Source organism: Centruroides sculpturatus, unplaced genomic scaffold, assembly GCF_000671375.1.
Source record: "Centruroides sculpturatus isolate CEXI.00-Female unplaced genomic scaffold, Cexi_2.0 scaffold125, whole genome shotgun sequence".
Classification (NCBI taxonomy): domain Eukaryota; kingdom Metazoa; phylum Arthropoda; class Arachnida; order Scorpiones; family Buthidae; genus Centruroides; species Centruroides sculpturatus.
In genome coordinates, this window is record NW_019384337.1 from 5,970 (window position 1) to 28,074 (window position 22,105).

Below are 22,105 nucleotides of genomic sequence, written 5' to 3' on the forward strand. Positions count from 1 at the left end.
ATACCCTTTTCGAAACTCATAAAGCATAATCTGAAAACATTGCATTGTGTTATTTTTACCTCAAATTATGTGTAGTTGCTACTGTTTTAAGTGTATCGAAATGGGTATTCTTTAAGTCTGGGTATGGATTAATTCACTTTCCATTATTTCTAATGGGAAAAATGTATTCGGACTTCAAACGATCTCCTGGAATGAATTAAACTCGAAGTACGAGGTAATGTACCACTGTATTAATTTATTCCCTTGAAAAATCGTTACAAAGGGCAAAACTTTATATACCACACGTTATACAGTTTAAATACCCTTTTCGAAACTCATAAAGCATAATCTGAAAACATTGCATTGTGTTATTTTTACCTCAAATTATGTGTAGTTGCTACTGTTTTAAGTGTATCGAAATGGGTATTCTTTAAGTCTGGGTATGGATTAATTCACTTTCCATTATTTCTAATGGGAAAAATGTATTCGGACTTCAAACGATCTCCTGGAATGAATTAAACTCGAAGTACGAGGTAATGTACCACTGTATTAATTTATTCCCTTGAAAAATCGTTACAAAGGGCAAAACTTTATATACCACACGTTATACAGTTTAAATACCCTTTTCGAAACTCATAAAGCATAATCTGAAAACATTGCATTGTGTTATTTTTACCTCAAATTATGTGTAGTTGCTACTGTTTTAAGTGTATCGAAATGGGTATTCTTTAAGTCTGGGTATGGATTAATTCACTTTCCATTATTTCTAATGGGAAAAATGTATTCGGACTTCAAACGATCTCCTGGAATGAATTAAACTCGAAGTACGAGGTAATGTACCACTGTATTAATTTATTCCCTTGAAAAATCGTTACAAAGGGCAAAACTTTATATACCACACGTTATACAGTTTAAATACCCTTTTCGAAACTCATAAAGCATAATCTGAAAACATTGCATTGTGTTATTTTTACCTCAAATTATGTGTAGTTGCTACTGTTTTAAGTGTATCGAAATGGGTATTCTTTAAGTCTGGGTATGGATTAATTCACTTTCCATTATTTCTAATGGGAAAAATGTATTCGGACTTCAAACGATCTCCTGGAATGAATTAAACTCGAAGTACGAGGTAATGTACCACTGTATTAATTTATTCCCTTGAAAAATCGTTACAAAGGGCAAAACTTTATATACCACACGTTATACAGTTTAAATACCCTTTTCGAAACTCATAAAGCATAATCTGAAAACATTGCATTGTGTTATTTTTACCTCAAATTATGTGTAGTTGCTACTGTTTTAAGTGTATCGAAATGGGTATTCTTTAAGTCTGGGTATGGATTAATTCACTTTCCATTATTTCTAATGGGAAAAATGTATTCGGACTTCAAACGATCTCCTGGAATGAATTAAACTCGAAGTACGAGGTAATGTACCACTGTATTAATTTATTCCCTTGAAAAATCGTTACAAAGGGCAAAACTTTATATACCACACGTTATACAGTATAATATACAAATCGTTAAAGTTCTTTTCTTGTGTTGCGGATTCTCAAATCCCCCACACCATGATGAATTGAGAACCCTCACAGAGTTCCACGAACCCCCTAGGGGTCCGTGGACCACTGTTTGAGAAATGCGGGTATGTATATCCTAAATTCAATTATCTGTTATTGATAATTTAAAGCGTTAAAGGTATACGTATGGATGTCACACCAAGTGATCAATCTAACACATCTGTAAAAATACGAGAATAATTGCTTTTATGTGATAATAATTTTTTAAAAATTTTGTCAACAGATTGTATAAACTATGTATTTTCGTAAATATTGCGTTTATAGAAAAATTATTGTGCTGCAAATTGAAAAAATTGTAGACCATTGTCTTCCCTTATCTATATGTCCTTCCTTAATCTTGAGAATGGAATTAGACAGATAAAAACGAGACTAGATAAGAGAACCTTAGGGGGGTAGGAGGCCCCGATTAACTATATAAGAACTTCCGATATTTATATAACTATATATAGAACTTCCTATATAAGAATTATATTTAGTTTATTATTTTCTTAAATTTATGCCAAGAGATGGCGCTACGTGTAAACCAGCAAATCGAATGTAGATAGAAATGAATTGATTTACAGAAATTCAATCGATATTTTGGAACGGAATTACGACATTATCTAAGTTAGGAGAATTTAAACGTAACTGCTGAGTTCCATAGCAATCGATCGAACGGTCTAGGAGTGTATAACGAACAAACAAACGTTCTCATTTATATATTTTATCCAATTTGTCCCCGAATTTAGATTTCTGATTGGTTTAAATCCGTCGCTTACCCCATCCCAATTGGTCTCTGACCCCTTGCTAGGTAAAACGGGTTAGTCATCACCTCCCTAACTCGAATTGAGAAGTTAGAGTCGACCAATCCCTTTTACCCCTCTCTGCCCGAAGGGTTGGATTACGCTTTGGCCATAAAGTAGAGAAAATGATGTCTCTCTTCCTTCTCGGAGAGGATAAAGCTTTGTCCATAAGGTCCAAAGATACAAAAGGTTCTATATCAATGTCACTTTCCTTCTAACGCGAACATCGAACGGGAAATGTGACGGGTGTCCCCCCTTCACAATACAGTAGAGCGTCGTTTATCCGAATCAATTGGGGACTGGGGTTGTTCGGATAACTTATTTTTCGGATAACCAATTATGTAGGAAAAAATATATTAATTTATCCCGTGTTGAAATTTTTCTCCGTTGCGTGTCGCTTCGCGTTGAATTTTCGTCGATGTTAAGCCTAACGAAGACTATTGTATCGTTAAAAATTATTTTTTTATTTTGTACAAACAAAATAAATATATTGAAAAATATAAAAACAATAAAAAAATTATACTTCAGAAGTTAATTTAGTATCAAAAACGTAAAATATTTGAGTAGCCCAAGACATAGCCAAAGATTACAGCGCCACAGCACTGGCGAAAATTTAAATTTGTCGACTGGAATTCCTTCGGATAACCGACCTTCGGATAAACGACGCTCTACTGTATAATAAATTTTTTTACTTAGAATTTTTACTTTCAAATTTCTATTTTATTCGTATTTCAGGGTATATATAAACTAATAAATACTAAATAATTAATAGTTGTTTATATGTACTACACTAAATTTGTCATTATTAATATTTTATTCTAGTAGGAGTGTCGCCATCTATCGAATGTTTAAGGATCTAATATACACTAATTCGGTTTTAATTAAATTATAAAAATAGCTTCGACACTGGAATTAAGTATTTATTCTGTAATGCACAGTACTTTCCAGAACATTTATTCAATTTGAACATAATTTATTATTTTATTTAATATATGCAAACGACGTAATCGATAAATAAAAATGTAATAAAATTCACATTAAGTATTGAATCACGCTGAAAATTAATGGATCTCGTCAAATAACAAAGTTTTGATATCAAAATCATTTTAGTTAGAATATAATAGAAAAAAATCCAGCAACGAGTTGCTTAACTTTCCCGGCAACATTTAAAATTGCGTGTGTGTCGCCATCTGTTATCATATTTTATTAAAAAACTTTTACATTTTTATCTATTATAAAATGGCAAAAAAACCTTAATTTTGAGGGTAGAGATGGGTTTTATAAACANTTTATTAACTATAACATATTTTGTTTAAAAATTACACATATTTGCCTATTTTACAATTTATTTTGTCCCTATTCCATTTCTTTTTTCAGATTTATGCTATGTATAGTATTATATTCAAAACACTTTATTATAAAATCTAGCACAGAGTTGCTTAACTTTCCCGGCAACATTTAAAATTGCGTGTGTGTCGCCATCTGTTATCATATTTTATTAAAAAACTTTTATATTTTTATCTATTATAAAATGGCAAAAAAACCTTAATTTTGAGGGTAGAGATGGGTTTTATAAACAATTGTAAATGCTAATAACGAGTAAAATCGTCGTTAAGTCCGACCCTACTGGAGATACACACGACTCCCTTTATCTTTCCACCGGTCGACCTTTAACCACCAAAATTTAATAACATCAAACCCTCTAATACACAAACCTCCCTGCAAAATTTCAGAAATTTTCGACAAAATGCACAAGAGTTATTAAGCTTCAAAGAAGGCACCATAAACACATACACACATTAACAATACATACATACAAAAAAACCCCTGAATTCTTTTTTTATTTTTTAATCTCTCGGTGTTTCAAGATCCCCCGAGTCCAAAAATGTGTAAGTTTAATGTAATAATTTATAGTTTTTAAACTACTTTTATCTTTTAACTTAGTATAAAGTTTTAAAAAACTAGTTAGGATTTTACTTTTAATTTAAGTCCTGTTTAAAAATTGAAATAAATAATACTCTTGTTTGATTTAGGCTTTGAAACAATTTGTTAATTATTTTAAAACTCTAATAAAGCAAATATATATGCCTAAGAATAATAATAAAAAAAAAATTCTCTTCTTAGTCTATTCTAAACTAAACAATTTCATAATCAAATACTTATTAAAATAAATTATTTAATTATAAAGGTAAAAATAACAATTCTAATAGAATTTAAAGACTTCTTTTTTAAAGTATAATAACTCTAAAAAAATAGATTTTACTGCTGTGAAGTGATCATTAAACACTTATATGTGCTGTATATTATTTACAGCACATATTTACAGTACTTTGCATCATCTAGAATTTCTATAGGAATAAAAGAGTGATCTATGTGTGTTTTCAGGTGGTTTTTTTTGTGATTTTTTACAATATCAAAAGTAATAAATTGAGTTTTCCTTCAATTTATGTGCAATTTTTCAGCTCATCTCCCAACAATAGCTACTTTTGAATCTTTTTTAAAAGAAGAAAACAAAAAAAAAATACTTTCAAAATAAATTATATCTACAAATAAACGATAACATTTTCTAAAAATAAACTCTATTAATTTTTTCGTGTGTTTTTTTTTTTTCTAATATAAACCGTTATTTATCTTTAAAGAACTGATTTGAACTTCACGTATCGTCCTTCAGAACACTAATATTTTGTCCTTTAGCAAACGTACCAAGTTAATATCTTGTCTATCAAGGCATAACTTTACCTATCTCCACTTGTTGAGATAAGGAGATTAAACCAGTTACATCGACGATTGTACATACGGGATGACTTTTGATCTGTACACCTTTGCATTCTTAGACTTGGATACAATGGATGCGATTTCTTGACGGGCATTTTTATAAAACTTAGTGTAAGTAATAATATTTTATAATATATTCAAATTAAATTGACATAATTTCCTTTATTACTTTATATTAATTATATGCATTCAAATAATATTTATTAAAATATTTTAGCTTATATTCTTTCACGCACAGGATACATGCTAGATTATAATCTCTATGTCATATCATATCTCCTAAAATTAAATATATAGGAAAAAGAAAGAAACATTAACATATATTATGCTTTTTTTTGTTTTTTAGTATAAATTCTATATCTATATAAAATTTTATTTTGATTACAGAGGATTATTCTAATATAAAATCAGTAAAATGTAAATGAAATTCATTATTCCCATAACTATAAGCTGGTCAATTATAATTTATAATCTAAGTTTTATATAAAAATTTATCATATTTAAGTATTATTTATAAAAATTTAATATATTTTTGCAAATAATAATTCAATTTTCAAGCTTTTTATTTATCATATAAAGCGATAACGGAAGTTTTTCCCATTTTTCCTCTTAAAAAATTAAAATAAAAGAGAGATTAACATTTAAATTAATGGATTTCTGAGCAATTAAAATGACTTATATTTATGTTTTCGTGACATATAATCAGAATTATTGAAAATTTTATTTTACATTTACCTATTTCATTGGAAAATACCAATGTTTACATTAAGTATATTGCAATGTCACTTCTGACTATCTCATAATCACGGAAACTATCCATATTATTATCTAAAAAAAGATTTCTCAATAAAGACTAAACAGATATACATATACCACAAATGAAACTAGTCGATAAGGTAATTATTCATTAATATTTTAACATAAAAGTTGTTAACATTAGTTTAATTCTAATATATAAATAGTTAAATAGCAAAGAAATAAAATAAATTTTAATATATATACATATATAATTCTAATCAATTTGTAGTTTAGAAATCTCTCTTTAATAATCAATCTACATTAGAATGACGAAGCTTATGAAAGTTCAAACAGAAAAGTTTAGAAAGGAAAAGATATGCAAGGCAATTTCCTATAGGGGAGATCGGGGCAAGATCGGCATGTTAAGCTTTACTTAAATTTTGTGTAATAAATACTGCTGTAAACTGAAAAAAAAGCTTTGCATATTGTCTATTGGAATGTTACCTTACTATAGAACTGGTTAAAATCAGTTTGGAAATAAAAATAATTAAAATAATTACAACTTTACAAGAAGAGAGAAATTGACGAAGTTGCCCCGGGTATAGGGGCAAGATCGGCAACTTCTCTCTTTTTGTAAAGTTGTAATTATTTTAATTATTTTTATTAAAGTTGCCCCTGGTATAGGGGCAACAGTAATGGGGCAAGATAGGCACGTATATAAAATTATGTTATTAACAATGTATAAGTTGGAATTCACTATTAAAACAAAGAAATACAAATCCAACACCCATTTAATATTATTACAACGAAATGCAAGTTCAAAGACATATATACATGAATAACAAATGCAAACATGTTTTCATTTATCATCTGTTTGATTTTTATCCTTTGCTTCTAATGTGGCTTTATGTTGCCGATCTTACCCCGCTAGTCATGATTTCGAAACATTAAGTACAACCCTGAGAACAGAATGCCAAGCCACGATCTGGCCACGTGAATAAGTTGAAGTTACATCCTTCTAACAGGAAAAGTAACTTTCGTTATCATGGAATTATAACAAAACCTGCCAATTCAATATAAATGGAAAAAAAATATTATATGGAATTGAACGAAAATGAAAATTTGCTTGATAATTCAACTACGCTTGTTGGAGAACAATAAAAACACTACACTCAACAAGCCACCAATAAAACTCAACTGCCTAACCTATAACCAAAGTCTCCTTTTAATTTGTTTTTTAAAAAAAGCGCTTGACAAACTTGCCCCGCATGCCGAAGTTGCCCCGATCTCCCCTATACAGTCGACCCCCCTATAACACTGTTGATTATTCCGTTTTATATGAATTCCATGTTGTACGAGTCACTTAGATTTTACATATACGTGTGCCGGGCTTGAACGGCTCACGTATTTGTAAAATCTAAGTAACTCGTACAATATGGAATTCATATAAAACGGAATAATCAACAGTGTTATAGGGGGGTCGACTGTAATCTATTAATACTATGTAATTCATGCCTATACGTGCGTAAATAATAGGCCTATATGCATACTCTACTTTTATCATAGTAAATCACCAAAAGTAGTGACTTAACCGTGGTCCAGTATATACCCGGAACTCTATACCATACTAATAATAGGCGGTTCTATTGTATATTTCACTAAATATATAGTATTTTGGATCGATTTTTTTTTTTTGAGGTAAGGGATAGGTTTAAACTACACAAGACAGCTTTAAATTTTTCCAAAAACCTAAATCATTATAGTAGAAGAAAGCCTAGATGAGCGACTATCCAATCACATGTTATAGGCCTATTATGAAGCTTTCTAAATAGAAATTTTACTGTTTAGCATGCTAATTATCGTAAGTAAGAGTAATATATGTGTTCAGTCATCTTAAGGTTAATAATAATAAAATAATAATAATAATAATAACTGTCAGTACTTCAATGAAGAAATTCGAAAACACATAGGCTAGTATTCACCTGATTTTTCCCGTTTACATGTTTTGATTTACAACCTTTTGTTTATTTTTATTTTTTGAGCGTACTTTGAACCCACGTACGTTTGAAAATCCATAATTATTACAGATAATAAAAAAAGATTTATGCTGAAAAGTAGCTCGAGAATGTTTCATTACCTGTTAAGAGTATCAATCATAAAATTACATAATACAAAAAATACTTATAAGTACGATTAAATTTTATATAAAAATGTATATAATTACTTTTTTTCCTTATTATATACGTGTTTTTTTCCCCTTTTAATCAATGATATATTATTCGAAATTTTATTTTATTGTTTTTTGCTTTGTTGGATTCATAGATAACATACCTTGTTTTGACTTGTGCGATTAAGAGCGGAACGAAGAATATTTCGAATAGTTTTGATAATACAACGTAGATTTTTATTAATATTTAAACATATAAACACGTATTGATTGTATTACGATTATAATAAAAAAGTATAGGCCTATATATATATATATTTTTTTTTATTTCAGATTTTCGTCATAAAACCGTATGTCTTCTCATAAATCAATAGTAAGTTGACTTATTTATTATTAAAAGTGATATATAGAATGTATTTTAATACAGGAATATTATTGGTAGATCATACATTTGATGTGTTTTTTTTAATATTAAATAAACACGTTCAAACTAGATTAACTTGTAATTAAAAAATGATTTTCTGTTAACCCTTCAGTGCCGATTTATCACTATTTTTTTAGTGCCATAATGACAGATATATCTTTACACTTTCAGGTCCATGACTGGCATATCCGGTGTGGTTAAACCAACCGGAAACGGAAGCGTTAACATGTGTGGCATTATGGGAGAAGCAGAACGGAGCTTAATGGCTCCTAATTCGGCAAAAATGAGATCGCCTCGTCCTAGCAGAATACCAAAACTCGCTCCCTTAACGTATCAAAATGTAAACAATCATTATAAAACTCAACCAGTCAACGAACCACGTGTTGCTATCAGGAAGCCGCCATCTTGCATGTATAGTAATCGAACCGATTGCATGTTTAAGACCGAATATGATAATTTAGCTGTTGGACATTTCATGCCACAAGGTAATAAATTTATTCGGTTGTTTTCTATACGAAAACACCGGTAAGTATTATAAAAAGAAATAATAAAAAAAAAGATCCCCTGGACAGTCGAAGCCACGTGTGAGCCAATGCTCGAAAACAATTATTATCCCCTACCAAGTGCTACTCAAATTACTTGACAGCAACTCCGGAAGGAGTTTCGAATAGAATAACCAAGATTTTAACTTGTTTGTTTTCTTAAAACTTTATTTATTTATTTATTTTTTATTCAATTATTTTAATAAGTTTTATTGTTAGAGTTTTAAATATATTTTTTATTATGGAGTAAATAATTTTTTTACAATAACTTAATCTAGTTTTTTTGATAAGTTTACTTAGAAAATCTAAGATAAAAGAAGACAAAGAGTAACTAAAAACTCTAAAAATATCCCCTAAGAGAAGGAAACGGATTGCTATTTTTAAATACAAAATAAAACTAACTTGAAAATAAAAGATTTTTATAATATATAAAGATTTTAATTTATATTTTAACAACTACAAATTAAACTGTAAAAAGTGAAATAATGAATATAGGGAGTAAAGAAAACAAAAGTTTATTACAATAAAGATATAAGTTAAAGTAAAATTTCACTTTTATAAATGCATATGAATAGTTTATTACATTTTTCTCTAGTGTTACTCTTATGTTTTAAAGGTAGAGAAAATGCAAGTTTATAAAAAGCATATACAGTCGACCCCTCTATAACACTGTTGATTTTTCCGTTTTATATGAATTCCATATTGTACGAGTCACTTAGATTTTACAAATACGTGTGAACTGGTTACGTATTTGTAAAATCTAAGTGACTCGTACAACATGGAATCCATATAAAACGGAAAAATCAACAGTGTTATAGGGGGGTCGACTGGTAAAGCAATTTTATTTAAATAACTTATAGTTATTCAGATTTTTATTCAAGAATATTTCATTCATAAGCACATATTTCTCCGCATTATGCGCCTATAATTTACAAAAACAGTATAAGAATTTGCCTAATTAAATAAGTATTGCATAGAATGTATTTATTTCTTAAAAAGTGAATATTCGCTATATTTTTATGCATATTTTTTAAGATAAAGAATTGCTTAGTTTGCAAGATAATTGATTGTATTAGTTATGCAATTAATTATCTTACAGGCGTGCAAGTATTAATTCACTTTAAAGATTATTCATATATAATATAATTAAAAATGCACACAAAATTTTAAAATTTGTATATTTTCATAATATTTTAAGCAGTTTTGTAACGTTAAAAGAGACTATAATTTTTTTTTAATTGAAATTTTTCTAACAAATAAAACTACTTCTATAAAAGCATAATAAAAAGTTGTAAGCGATAAAAACTTACTATTTGCGTACTTCCGGTAGTTAAGCGATAATTTTTTTTTAATATATATATTTAATTTTTTATGCATATATCTATATATGCCTTTTCCTTTCCATTCATTATTTATTATCTTATATCCGCCAATCAGCATTAACGTTATTTTAAACTGCTATTGCTTTTTTTTAAGTAGCAAATACACGATTGGACGAAATTCAATTTTTAAAATCTTTCAGACCGATTGGCGCTTTAAAAATCCTCCTACGCTACTAAAATATCCAATAAGCTATCTTGTTATGTTTTGAATGAATATAGAAACACGTGAATTTAAAGAGTGACAATTTCCATTTCATCTTTCGCATAGTCCATCAGTAAGTCTTGATTTTTTTTAAAACTCTTTGAATATTTTTAATAATTCTAAATAGAAAAAAAAATATATTTATATTTAGGCTCTATTACTGTGCAATTTCTATTACAATAGCAATATTATTTACATCATTTTAACTAAACATAAAAATGAGAAATGTGTGGAATTATTTATGCAATATTCTAACAAAAAAAAATTATCTTTTTATTTATTAAATAAATCTCCGTTTAGCCTATATTTAACAGCATGAAACATTTTTTATGGATATTTAATACCATCGTAAATGTATAAAAAAGAATGAATCAGCGATTATATGGATTAAATTTTTTTTAAAAAAACTCTCATCTCTGTTCTCTTTTTCAGCTGTGTTTAACGAACAGATATCAAAGACTTGTCAACCAGTAAACTCAGAAATGCATTTAGATCCAGTCACTTCGAATGACTGTTCGGCAGAAACCACCACTGTTGGACCTTTCATTGAATCAGCCGTGATACCAACACCCGCTGACGAAACTCAATTTGCTTCGTATTATCAAGACGATTTAACTCTTTTATCGGAACCTTATTGCCACGAAGAAGTGTTAAATACGATTTTAGAATCGGAGAATTTTTTCGAAGATAATAATAGTAATCCTCAAAATCAAATTTTGCCTGATTTATTTCCTCAATCTCAAACGTTATCTTTCAGTGATTTGTATAGTTATTTACAAGAAGATCAAGACAACTGGAATATTTATCCCGTTCTTCCACCCGTGTCTACGAATAAAGAAATGCCTCCGAGTAGTTCACCCCTGTCTCTAGCAACTTCTCGTTCTTCTTTTACAGGTAGGGGAAATAAAAGATCTCATTCTATATCACCTTTATCTGCAGAACTCAACGCTATCATTCGAACGTCACCTACTTCTTTGGTGTTTCTACCATCTTCCAGATGCTCTTCTAATAGTTTATCACCTTCACCGGGAGAAAAACCTGGCTGCTATGGACATTTAAATGCTAGAAATAGCGCTAGTCCACATTCGAATAACTCTGGAAGACGAATTAGTTCGATATCGCAGTACGAAGATCAATATTTGTTTTTGCCAGAGTCTAATAATCTATGTATTCTTCAAAATGGTAATCTTAACAAAGATTGCTCTCAAGTTTTTCCTATACCACCGCCTATTCAAAATAGGCCTCCTCCTCCTTCTTACGATCAGTATATGGCTGCTCATTTTCCTACCAAAATCGAATTGAAACCGAAAATAAATTCGAACGAATCGAAAGAAAATAAAGAAATTTTGAATTGTGGTTGGATCGACTGCGGTGAACATTTCGAAGAAAGAAATGATTTGGTCAGACATATCGAATCGGCCCACGTCGATCAACGCAATTTCGTTTGCTATTGGAAAGGATGTTTTCGTGAACAGAGACCGTTCAATGCCAGATACAAGCTACTAAGCCACATGAGAGTACACACAGGAGATAAACCAAATAAATGCACAGTAAGTCTATATTATATATAATAAATTTATCACTAGGAACAGCCGTCATTTTCTAAACATTATTCTGATTACTTTGTCATACAAAGTAACGAAATTATGTAATTTTTATACTCGTATTATATAATAACAGAGTGTCGTTTTGCAAACATTTCTCGGTATCCTTATTGACACATACCATATTATATCTAAAAGAAAGTAGGAGACAGGTCCATTACAATTCTTAATGATGTCTGCAGTTAAATATAGATCATGTCAGGCTGTTTATCTTAAAAACTTAGTGACGATGTTTTTCATTTTCCAACCAAGCGCCTCTTAATTACATAATTATAAATATAAATATTAAAACCAGTTTAATTCTTTATATAAAATTAATTCAATAGTATTATTCTAATTAGTTATTTTTTTAAAATATCTAATAATTTAATCAATATATTTCATAGGTTCCCTCTCTCTTCCATAAAAATACTATTAATTTAGATATTCCATTCACTCTTTTCGTTAAAATAAATAAATAAATAAATAATAATGAGTAATTGGCATTCGTATGCTGGACTCTCCGGTTTAAAACGTGATAGAAATTCTATACACAGACACACCGAGTTGGATAGGATTCGAGTGAAGATCTTATTACCACACCGTTTTTCCTATTTATTTTATATCATTCATCCATTTAAACATGGTAATACATGTATGTAGGCCTATATATAAACATAACTATAGGATGTCCCATTTAAAATCGGCCGTACTGAGACAACGAAACATAATTTATATAAATTTTATAGAAAAATCTTCATGAAATATTAGCCTATATTACCTAAATTCATTTGTATTATTTCCAGTGAGTGAGACGATTTTATATAGGACAACCTATACAAATAATAATAATAATAATACAACTCTTATNTCCATTTATGGCCCAGAAAGAATATATTAGTTTGGATAAATTCACATAGAAGTCTTTATGCAATCAACTTACATATTTCTAAAGTCATAGAAACATTGTCAAACTTAGTACACTTTGTTTATATTTTTGAATCAACTAAAATGCAAATGTTTAAATATCTCGAAAGAAGAAAAAATGGACTTACACCACTTTCAAAATAAACGGTCCAAATAATTGTTTTATATTTCTATTTTTTAAAAATATAGACTATAACTTCTTAGCTATAAATTTTATTACGTATTGCTGTTGCGTTTTTTTGCTTAAAAAACAAAAAATAAAAATAGGTGATTAAATTATTGCCTGTATATTTATAAAATTCAAAAATATTTTATTAATAAATTGCAATAAATTTTAAATTTTTTTCAAATAAAGTTTCGAATTTTTTATTATTATTATTATTTTAATAATAAATGGAAATACGTCACACGATTCGATTCGTGCCATTGTAACGTCATTGTTAATTACGATGCTTTACTCCGTGTCAGTAGACGTAGAGAAGAAAGCGACCTTGACCTTGACACAAGTGTTGCGAAATCTCGATCATAAATTTATTTAAGACTTGCTTGTGAAAAATAAAAATTATGCCATTGCTATTATTTTTGACTAAAGTATACAAAATATCAGAATACGTAAAAAAAGTAACTTTTTACTACAATAAAAAAATTAAACTTTAGTATAAAGTATTTTTTTCTTTACACTTTTGGTGGCATTAATGGTATATTTGCATCAATAAAATTATTTTAAAAATAAATTAAAAATTTTCCACATTTATTGAAAATATATTTTTATAAAGAATCGATTTATTGTAGCGGTGGGAGATTTTTTTATGAAGCTGATACTGGTTTAATGATTCAATAACTGGAAATTATAAGAAATTTCACCAATTTATTATTATAAAACTAATTCATATAATGTAGATTTTATAATAGATTTTTCTTTTTTAAATATATAAAATTTCTATTTTCATTGTGTACAACATGTATGGCACGTTATAATAAATCAAGATGGATCGATAATCGACGAAGGGCAGACTTTAGTCTTGTCTATAAATTATAGACCCTGGACAACGAACTTTTTGAAGCAAAGCCAAGATCGATTTTTGTTATTTAGATAACGATTGTCGGAGGAAAATGAAGTTTGCCATTGGTCAGAATTTATCACTATTTTATTAATATTGAGCGTCAATATACGCAAAGTGGATGATTCAGCAAAATCATAAATTTTGACTCGACAAAGATATTAAAATTTGTGGGAAAAAATAAATTATACGAATTTAAAAGTATTAGCGATTATATTCTGGATTTTTTTTCTGAATTAAAACAACAAAAAAGCGCTAATAAATGTAACATGTTATATAATTTAATTAATTAAATAAGGAATTAAAATATTGTCGGCATCGAATGTGTAATAATCTTTTTGTTTTTCTTTTACTCATATAATACTACAGCCTGGAAATTACATTTTAATCGCGGAAATAGCTAGGGAAGAAAAAGCTTTATGGCCAGCTGTCGTAATTGTTTTTCATCATTGGCATATTGCTCTACTACTTAAATAAAATCTCCTGTATAAAAAAATAAATAAAATTCAACGAAAGTAAACCATTTGAAGTTCACACTGGAAAGAAAAATTACAATGTAACAATTTGTCCTTAAGTGTAGCATCATTTTTTTTACTTTAATACAATTCCCCTTATAATTCAAAGCACGTGGTTTAAGTGTTGAAGAATTGGCGTAACAAAGAGAAATATTTCGTTACTAAATTGATATAAAAAAGTCATTAAAATATTAAAATCTGAATAAATTTTCAATTCTTCTAATAGATTTAATGTAATGGGATATTTTATTAAACTTTTTCTTCCTGTAAAAAAATAGAAGAATGTCTGATAGCATGAAATTTAAACTTAAACCGACGGGGAATAGAAGAGGGGTTTTTAGCACCCAGACGACCTTTATGAGTTAAGTTTAGCTGACTATCAGACAACAGATGCTCATCTGTATCGTATTACAACCACTTTTTATCAAAATAGAGTAAGACAAGTAGTGACACTCCGGAAATTAAGGTCATTACCAACGGTTGATTCTTGAACCCGACGATTAAGACAACATTCTGATGTATAAATTGGTAAACATTGTCATTCATTTCTTCAAATATCTCTAGAGATATCGTTTGGAAGAACATGTGGAGACACTGATTAAGCCACCATGTCCACCGGATGCTGCCTCTCTACATTTCCTGCGTTAACAGCTTCAACATTCGATGTTATTGCCCTATAATTTTTTTTTTTTTTATAAATATTGCGATAAATCATCCGAAAAAAGGAATTGCAACTTATACACATTAATCTATATTCGTGTATACAAATNCGTTAACAGCTTCAACATTCGATGTTATTGCCCTATAATTTTTTTTTTTTTATAAATATTGCGATAAATCATCCGAAAAAAGGAATTGCAACTTATACACATTAATCTATATTCGTGTATACAAATCCTACATATAATTTTAAAGGATTCTATCCTAATCTCAACGTATTGTTAAAGATACTCGTAATATTCTTTAACAAATCACCACGTGAAAAGTCATTTAAAAGTTTTTTTTAAAATAATATTTACGAAGAATCAGTTCTATCACTTCAGAAGAAATTTTAAGGAAGCTTATTACAGCATTTATATTAATTGTTTGTAGCTTTTGACTTTTTAGTGAAATAAAACCAGTTACAAATCTTATATATATATATAAAAAGGGGTGCCACCGGATGAATTTTAGCGTCTGGGTTACGAGGTCAACGGCATAGAGGTCATATAATAACAGGTGGTCCTCGAGCATCATCTGTTATGTGGTCAATGACGGGAGAGATAGGGTTAGGGATCACCGGATATCAAGAATCAGGTGTCATAAGAACATATTACGACATGTGTTCACGAATTAACCATTAAAACAATTTAATTTTGTTTAATTTCAGTTCGATGGTTGCACGAAAGCTTTTCCTCGAAAAGAAAATTTAAAAATTCATTTGAGATCGCACACGGGTGAACGTCCTTACGTTTGTCAGTATCCGGATTGCGGGAAAACTTTCACTAATTCTTCCGATAGATCAAAACATCTGAAAACTCATCAAGAAACGGTAAGAATTTTATTATAATTTCAATACTTAATAGCAAAGTAATGAGAAATTATAAACACGTTTGTAATTATTCTTTCAAATTTCACACGTATTTGTTATTATAATATAGAAACCTTATGCCTGTCAAGTACCTGGATGCGATAAACGTTATACTGATCCTAGTTCATTGAGAAAGCACGTTAAGAATCATATTAATAAAAAAGAACATGTACGGAAAAAAGTAAGTATTTCACATACATTTTTTTTAAATGGTATCTTCTTTATTAATAATATTAGCAGTCAATAACTATTAAAATTATCTATGCAGACTTTAAGATATATTTCTTCTTGTACTGTAGAACACAATACATTTTTACTTTTTATATTTGTTCTTTATGTTTAGTTCTATGTTGAAATAGAGTACTGAACAATTCTTTTTGATGTATTACTTGCAAAGATCCCAAATGATACACAGAATCCTACAGCATTTAGGAATTTTAATTAATTCTTTTTCTCTTTCTTCAAGATTAAAGACACGAAACTAAACATCTGCTTTTAAATTAAGGAAATTTCTGAACTAAATCAATTTGTTCCTTATAATTTCTGTGTAATAGCTTATAAGAGTTTCATTTTCTCATCAGTTCTACAAATAATTGAACTTAAATTTGACTTTGATAGGAGAAATATTCAATAATAAATAAGCATTTCTATTATAATTTTAGCAAAAACAACAAGTTTACTATAATACTACGTTAGACTGTCCATTAATTACGTGTCTAGTTTTTGATCTCATCTTTCTATTTTGTAGAACGATGTACAGTACTTTTTGCAAGCCTCCTCCCCTTTAATTACATGTACAATAGTTCATAGACCTCCCCTAACATTAAAGAAATGACTTAAGAAAGTTCTAACGATGATTTATTTACATAAATAGTAAGCAGGTTTATAAGAATAAATACGGCACTAATAACACCAAAAAAAAAAAAGAAAGTCCACGTAGACAATTCCTTGACCCTCCCACCATTGTCTAGTACTTTTCACAATCTCCTGCCTCCCCTTAAACTGTACACGCATTTAATGGATAGCACTATAAATATAAAACATTATAAATTTTTAAGCTAAATGGTAGAGAAAAATGATATTTGATTGATAGAAACAATAGATATAGCATAGACTACTTATATTGTTATACAGGCAAAATATACAATATAATAATATATACTAATATTATAAGAAATATGGGAGAAATAATATATTTAGAATTAAACTGATACTCGTGGAGCAGAATCGAATGAAACTCTGTACACATGCAATGCAGATCATGGGGAAGACATTTACGAAGAGGAAAAAGTTAGTTGAAGCAGGGGAAAATGTAGCGCTGCATAGATTACAATTATAAGTGGACACTATGCTGGCCTTCAGCTCCGACACGGATAAACTTCAGGTCCCCCGATAAACACGATCTTTTAAATAACCCTACATCCACAAACATACGTTTTAAACCGAAGAGCGCCAAATTTCCCCTGGTGATGAAAATTTCAACTAATTTTTCCCACCTTACGTCTCTTCCCCATAACCTACACATTACATAAGTACCGAATTTCGATTTCGAGCCGGCTCCATCGTTTAATTCTAACCACTCTGTACTATAAAATACATTTATTTGACAGTCTCTACTTTTATTTGTGTAAATAAAACAAACATTTAATTGAAAACCAAATACAAGAATATAATTTTTGTTCTATTGTTGTGGAGAAGAGTTGTGAGAAGGGTTTGTAAAATTGTTAAAGCTCTGAGGTGTTTTAATACAAAATCATCATCTAGAAGCGTGTCCCCCCTTTGAAACAGTACAATTTAAAATGTAATTATTACAAAATAATAAAATCTGAATGAAATTTTCGACATTTTCATATATTGAGGCAAAGAAGAACCTCAAGATAAAGGCCAACTCTGCCAGGTGAGTGTTGTTTCTGTGGTGTTAAAAAGACAAATGTGAAGATGCAAATAGAAAACAACACACAAATATAAATTCCAGCGAGAATTTTAAGTGAATTTTCATTCCAGATTTTATTATTTTGTAATACATCTTTCAAACATATCAAATTACAGTAGAGCGTCGATTATCCGAAAGTCAATCATCCGAAACGTCAATTATCCGAAAGAATTCCAATCGGCAAATTTAAATTTTTGCCAGTGCTGTGGCGCTGCAATCTTTGGCTATGTCTTGGGCTACTCAAACATTTCATGTTTTTGATACTAAATTAACTTCTGAAGTATAATTTTTTATTGTTTTTATATTTTTCAATATATTTATTTTGTTCGTACAAAATAAAGAAATAATTTTTAACGATACAATAGTCTTCTTTAGGCTTAACATCGACGAAAATTGAAAGCGAAGAGACACGCAACGGAGAAAAATGTTAAGATATATTTTTTCGTACATAATCGGTTATCCGAAACACCGATCTTCCGAACAACCATAGTCCTCAATTGATTCGGATAATCGACGCTCTACTGTATATCTAAATATAATTAATTATTTTTTTTTCTATAAAGTTATTTTGAATATAATTTATAAAACTAGTTAAATATGATGCAATTTATAAAATTATATAATTATTCTTGCATATATGTAGTTACGAAGTGGATGCGATGTGGATGATCTCACTGACTGTCTAACGGTACAGCCGTTGAAACTATTTTCAAGTGAAGAAGCTTCTCCGACTGATAATGGAGTAGACAGTGGTATCGGACGATCTCCAAAAGGTTCTCAACCAGGATCCACTTCAGATCTTCATTTAGGTAAATAAATCCCACTTCAAACTTACTATATAAAATAAAATTACTACCTATTTTACTAATATATATGGATTTTCTAGGTATTAATAATGTCAGTTGCCAATCTAGTCGTAGTGCTAGTGAATCGGCTATACATGCATCTCCAGGAAGCCATAAAAGTAATTCACCATTAACCGGAATTACAGAATGGTAAATATATATAATTATGTTATTATATATGTAATATAGGTCTAATTGTATTATTTACAGTATATATATATATATACACCATTATATATATTTAATAATAGAAAACTGATGGACGTATTTAATTTTTAAACGATAGGGAGGAGAATCGTAGCAAAATGAGTCCCAATGTTCCCGTACTGCCTCCAATTGGAGGACGTCCGTATACAAGTTATCATACAAATCAAATACTCAGTCCAGCACGTCCCACTTCTTGGTGCTTTCCTGGAGAAGGTAAAATTTCATATAACATAATCTTTACTGGTAACTAAACACGAGGTTACAACCGAAGTTTTCATCTGTAAAACGTGAACATCGAACGTCGAGAGCCACTATCTTGTAAGCACTACTCGACGTTCGACGTTCACGTTTTACAGATGAAAACTTCGGCCGCAACCTCGCTAATAAATCACAATCCTAATGCTGATTCTAATTACATTCCAACATTTATGATATTCTTGGCACAAATTTCAAATGATAAACATTGAAAAGATATCCAACTGATAACAAACAATAGAGGAGAAGGTGGTATTATGGAACCCCAATTACATTTTAGTGAATTGTAAACAAGGTATCATAACTACACCCACATTTTTTGTGCAAAAAGTACTTGTAACTATTAAACTAAATGTTCCTAATTGGATTTTTCGTTAGTGTAACTATAAGTATGGTTTTTGAAGGCTTTTGTACAAAAAGTCCGAAAGTAGGCTTAGAGAAAATCGGGTGGTAATATGGAACCTTACTGTATATTTTCAAAAAAATGCTTTAATGTAGCCAAAAACAAATAGGAAAGGACAAAAAATGTTAAATAATTACAAAATTATTTACTCCAATGTATTTTATCGCAAAAATGCTTTTATAATAGAAAAATATGACCTCCATCAACAATATATATTCCAGCAGCTCTTTTTCGATATTCTCAGGAAGAATTGGCTTTCTACCTAGTGTCTTTTTCACAAATTGCTCTGGAGGAATGTCTGCTTGCAAATAGAAAGTTCGGAGGAGTTGAGTTCCATATTACTGTAAAAGCACCAATGGGGTCCGTATTTCACGCATCGCCATCTCGAATTAACTTATGTCTGTCAAGACCAAAATTTAAAAAACGTGAACATCACACAGATTAATATGTACCCCTAAGTCTCTGGAACGGAATACATGCACCAGTGAACCTACAACTACACGATTTATATTTTAAAAATAATTAAATTCACTTAGCATTCAAAACTTGCGAATTTTGAAAAAAACAAATTTGCTGATTAAATACGGACAACTGTTTAACTGAAGTAAAACGAGTTTTTCCCGTGCTATGGATGTCTGCCTAGTTCAGTTCAGCCACATTCCCCTACAGTTCGACTTTATTATCAGTTCGAAATGGGGTGGTTCCATAATACCACCTTCTCCTCTATATCATATCATAGATAATTAATTTATTATTTTACGATTAATTGACACTTTCACACAAGTTTTAACTTTGCAAATACTTAAAGAATAGTGGATCAATATTAATTAAGAATTAAAATATAATAAATTCAACTTACATTACTTCTTTAAGTACTGGTTTAATAGGCTGGTAACTTTTTACCCAATAATTTTCAGTAGTTCACCAAAGTTACTTTCCATTTGAAACGATTTTCTCCGTTCGAATTCAACAATATATATAAATTTAGATATTTTTTTTAATGATGTTCCACAATAAATTTATAAACATATAATTTTATGTATATTTAAACTTTTATGTAACGTTAAATTCATGCCTTTTCCACCTATTTATCAGCACACAACATTTGTTGTTTATTTGCTTCTCCTTCTTGATTTTTTCACTCAAAATAATACATTTTAATACCTGTTTTTTGCAAACACTTTCGTACTGTAAAATAACATATTCCTGCAGGATGCAATCATCATCGTAGGAAGTAGGCAAATTCCAAATATTGAATGAATATCTTCTCCACAAAATGTCCCATCAGCATAATGCTCCAATGGAAGAATAATTTGCATATTAGCGCGTGCATAATTACCCATTCAAACATGTATACGTCGTTTCGTAAGTGACAAGAGAGCTGGAGGATAACCCACAAATATACCATAAAAATTTTGAAATTGTATTTCATTTTTTACCAGTCTTCATCATGTCCTCTTCAACATATTTTGATTCTATATCCTACAGAATATATCATTCTCTAGTCTCATAATTACAAATTCTAATACTGTATAAACTATATTCTACAGAGTTAATAATTAGTATATTAAAATACAGTACATTGAAAATATTTAGTGGAATAATACACATTCATAAGTATTTGTTTTCAAAGCAATATACTTTAAGTTTTAATACAATCTATTTTCAATTTAAAATTAATTCCTAAGTAAGTTTGTTGGAAGTTTATTTAAATGAATTTATTAATTTTCTATGCAAATTAATAAGTTTATTGCATGATAAAATCCATATAAATTTGAAAAAGTAACTCAATGAAGATAAAATTTTTTTTCAAAGTCATTACAAAGAAATTTATTTTTAGTGATTATAAATTATTATTGATATTTCTGTATTTTAAATGTAGATCTGAAACAGCACAAGGAGCAATTATTGTCATCGAATTATCAAAATTCTGTGATATCAAATCCAAACATTGTTATATCTCAAAAAGGAACAATGTGCAATCAGCAAATTAGATGTCACAGTAATTTTGCTGGATATAACAATTTTACACCAATTTCGTTGACCTTTGACGTGTATCCAACACAAGAACAGTTAAGTTAATGCAGTAATTATCAAGAAAATTTTTTTCTTCTTTTGTACACATTTTTCATGATTACTAAAATATTTCAATTGAATTGTTCATTTCAGGTATTTTTAAGATTTGATAAAATACATTGGAAGAATATAAAGAAGTTTAATTAATATTTGATAGTAACTT

At 29.2% G+C, this 22,105-nt stretch overlaps 1 protein-coding gene across 3 annotated transcripts; it reads left to right on the top strand.

The window, feature by feature from the left end:
- Positions 1-4,995: 4,995 nt before the first annotated feature.
- LOC111632407 (zinc finger protein GLIS3-like) lies at positions 4,996-22,080 on the top strand. 3 transcript variants are annotated; one of them, XM_023376823.1, is made up of 11 exons: positions 4,996-5,223; positions 8,351-8,390; positions 8,613-8,926; positions 11,000-12,117; positions 16,023-16,184; positions 16,294-16,404; positions 18,800-18,965; positions 19,043-19,151; positions 19,288-19,421; positions 21,749-21,938; positions 22,036-22,080. In XM_023376823.1, the coding sequence occupies exons 3-11, from the start codon at positions 8,617-8,619 to the stop codon at positions 22,043-22,045; spliced, it is 2,310 nt and encodes a 769-aa protein (XP_023232591.1). In that variant the 5' UTR covers positions 4,996-5,223; positions 8,351-8,390; positions 8,613-8,616; the 3' UTR covers positions 22,046-22,080. The 3 variants fall into 3 exon arrangements, with proteins under 3 accessions (XP_023232591.1, XP_023232598.1, XP_023232604.1); XM_023376830.1 differs by having other exon boundaries at positions 21,749-21,952; positions 22,036-22,067; XM_023376836.1 differs by lacking the exons at positions 4,996-5,223; positions 8,351-8,390 and adding an exon at positions 10,506-10,640 and having other exon boundaries at positions 8,844-8,926.
- The last annotated feature ends 25 nt before the right edge of the window (positions 22,081-22,105 follow it).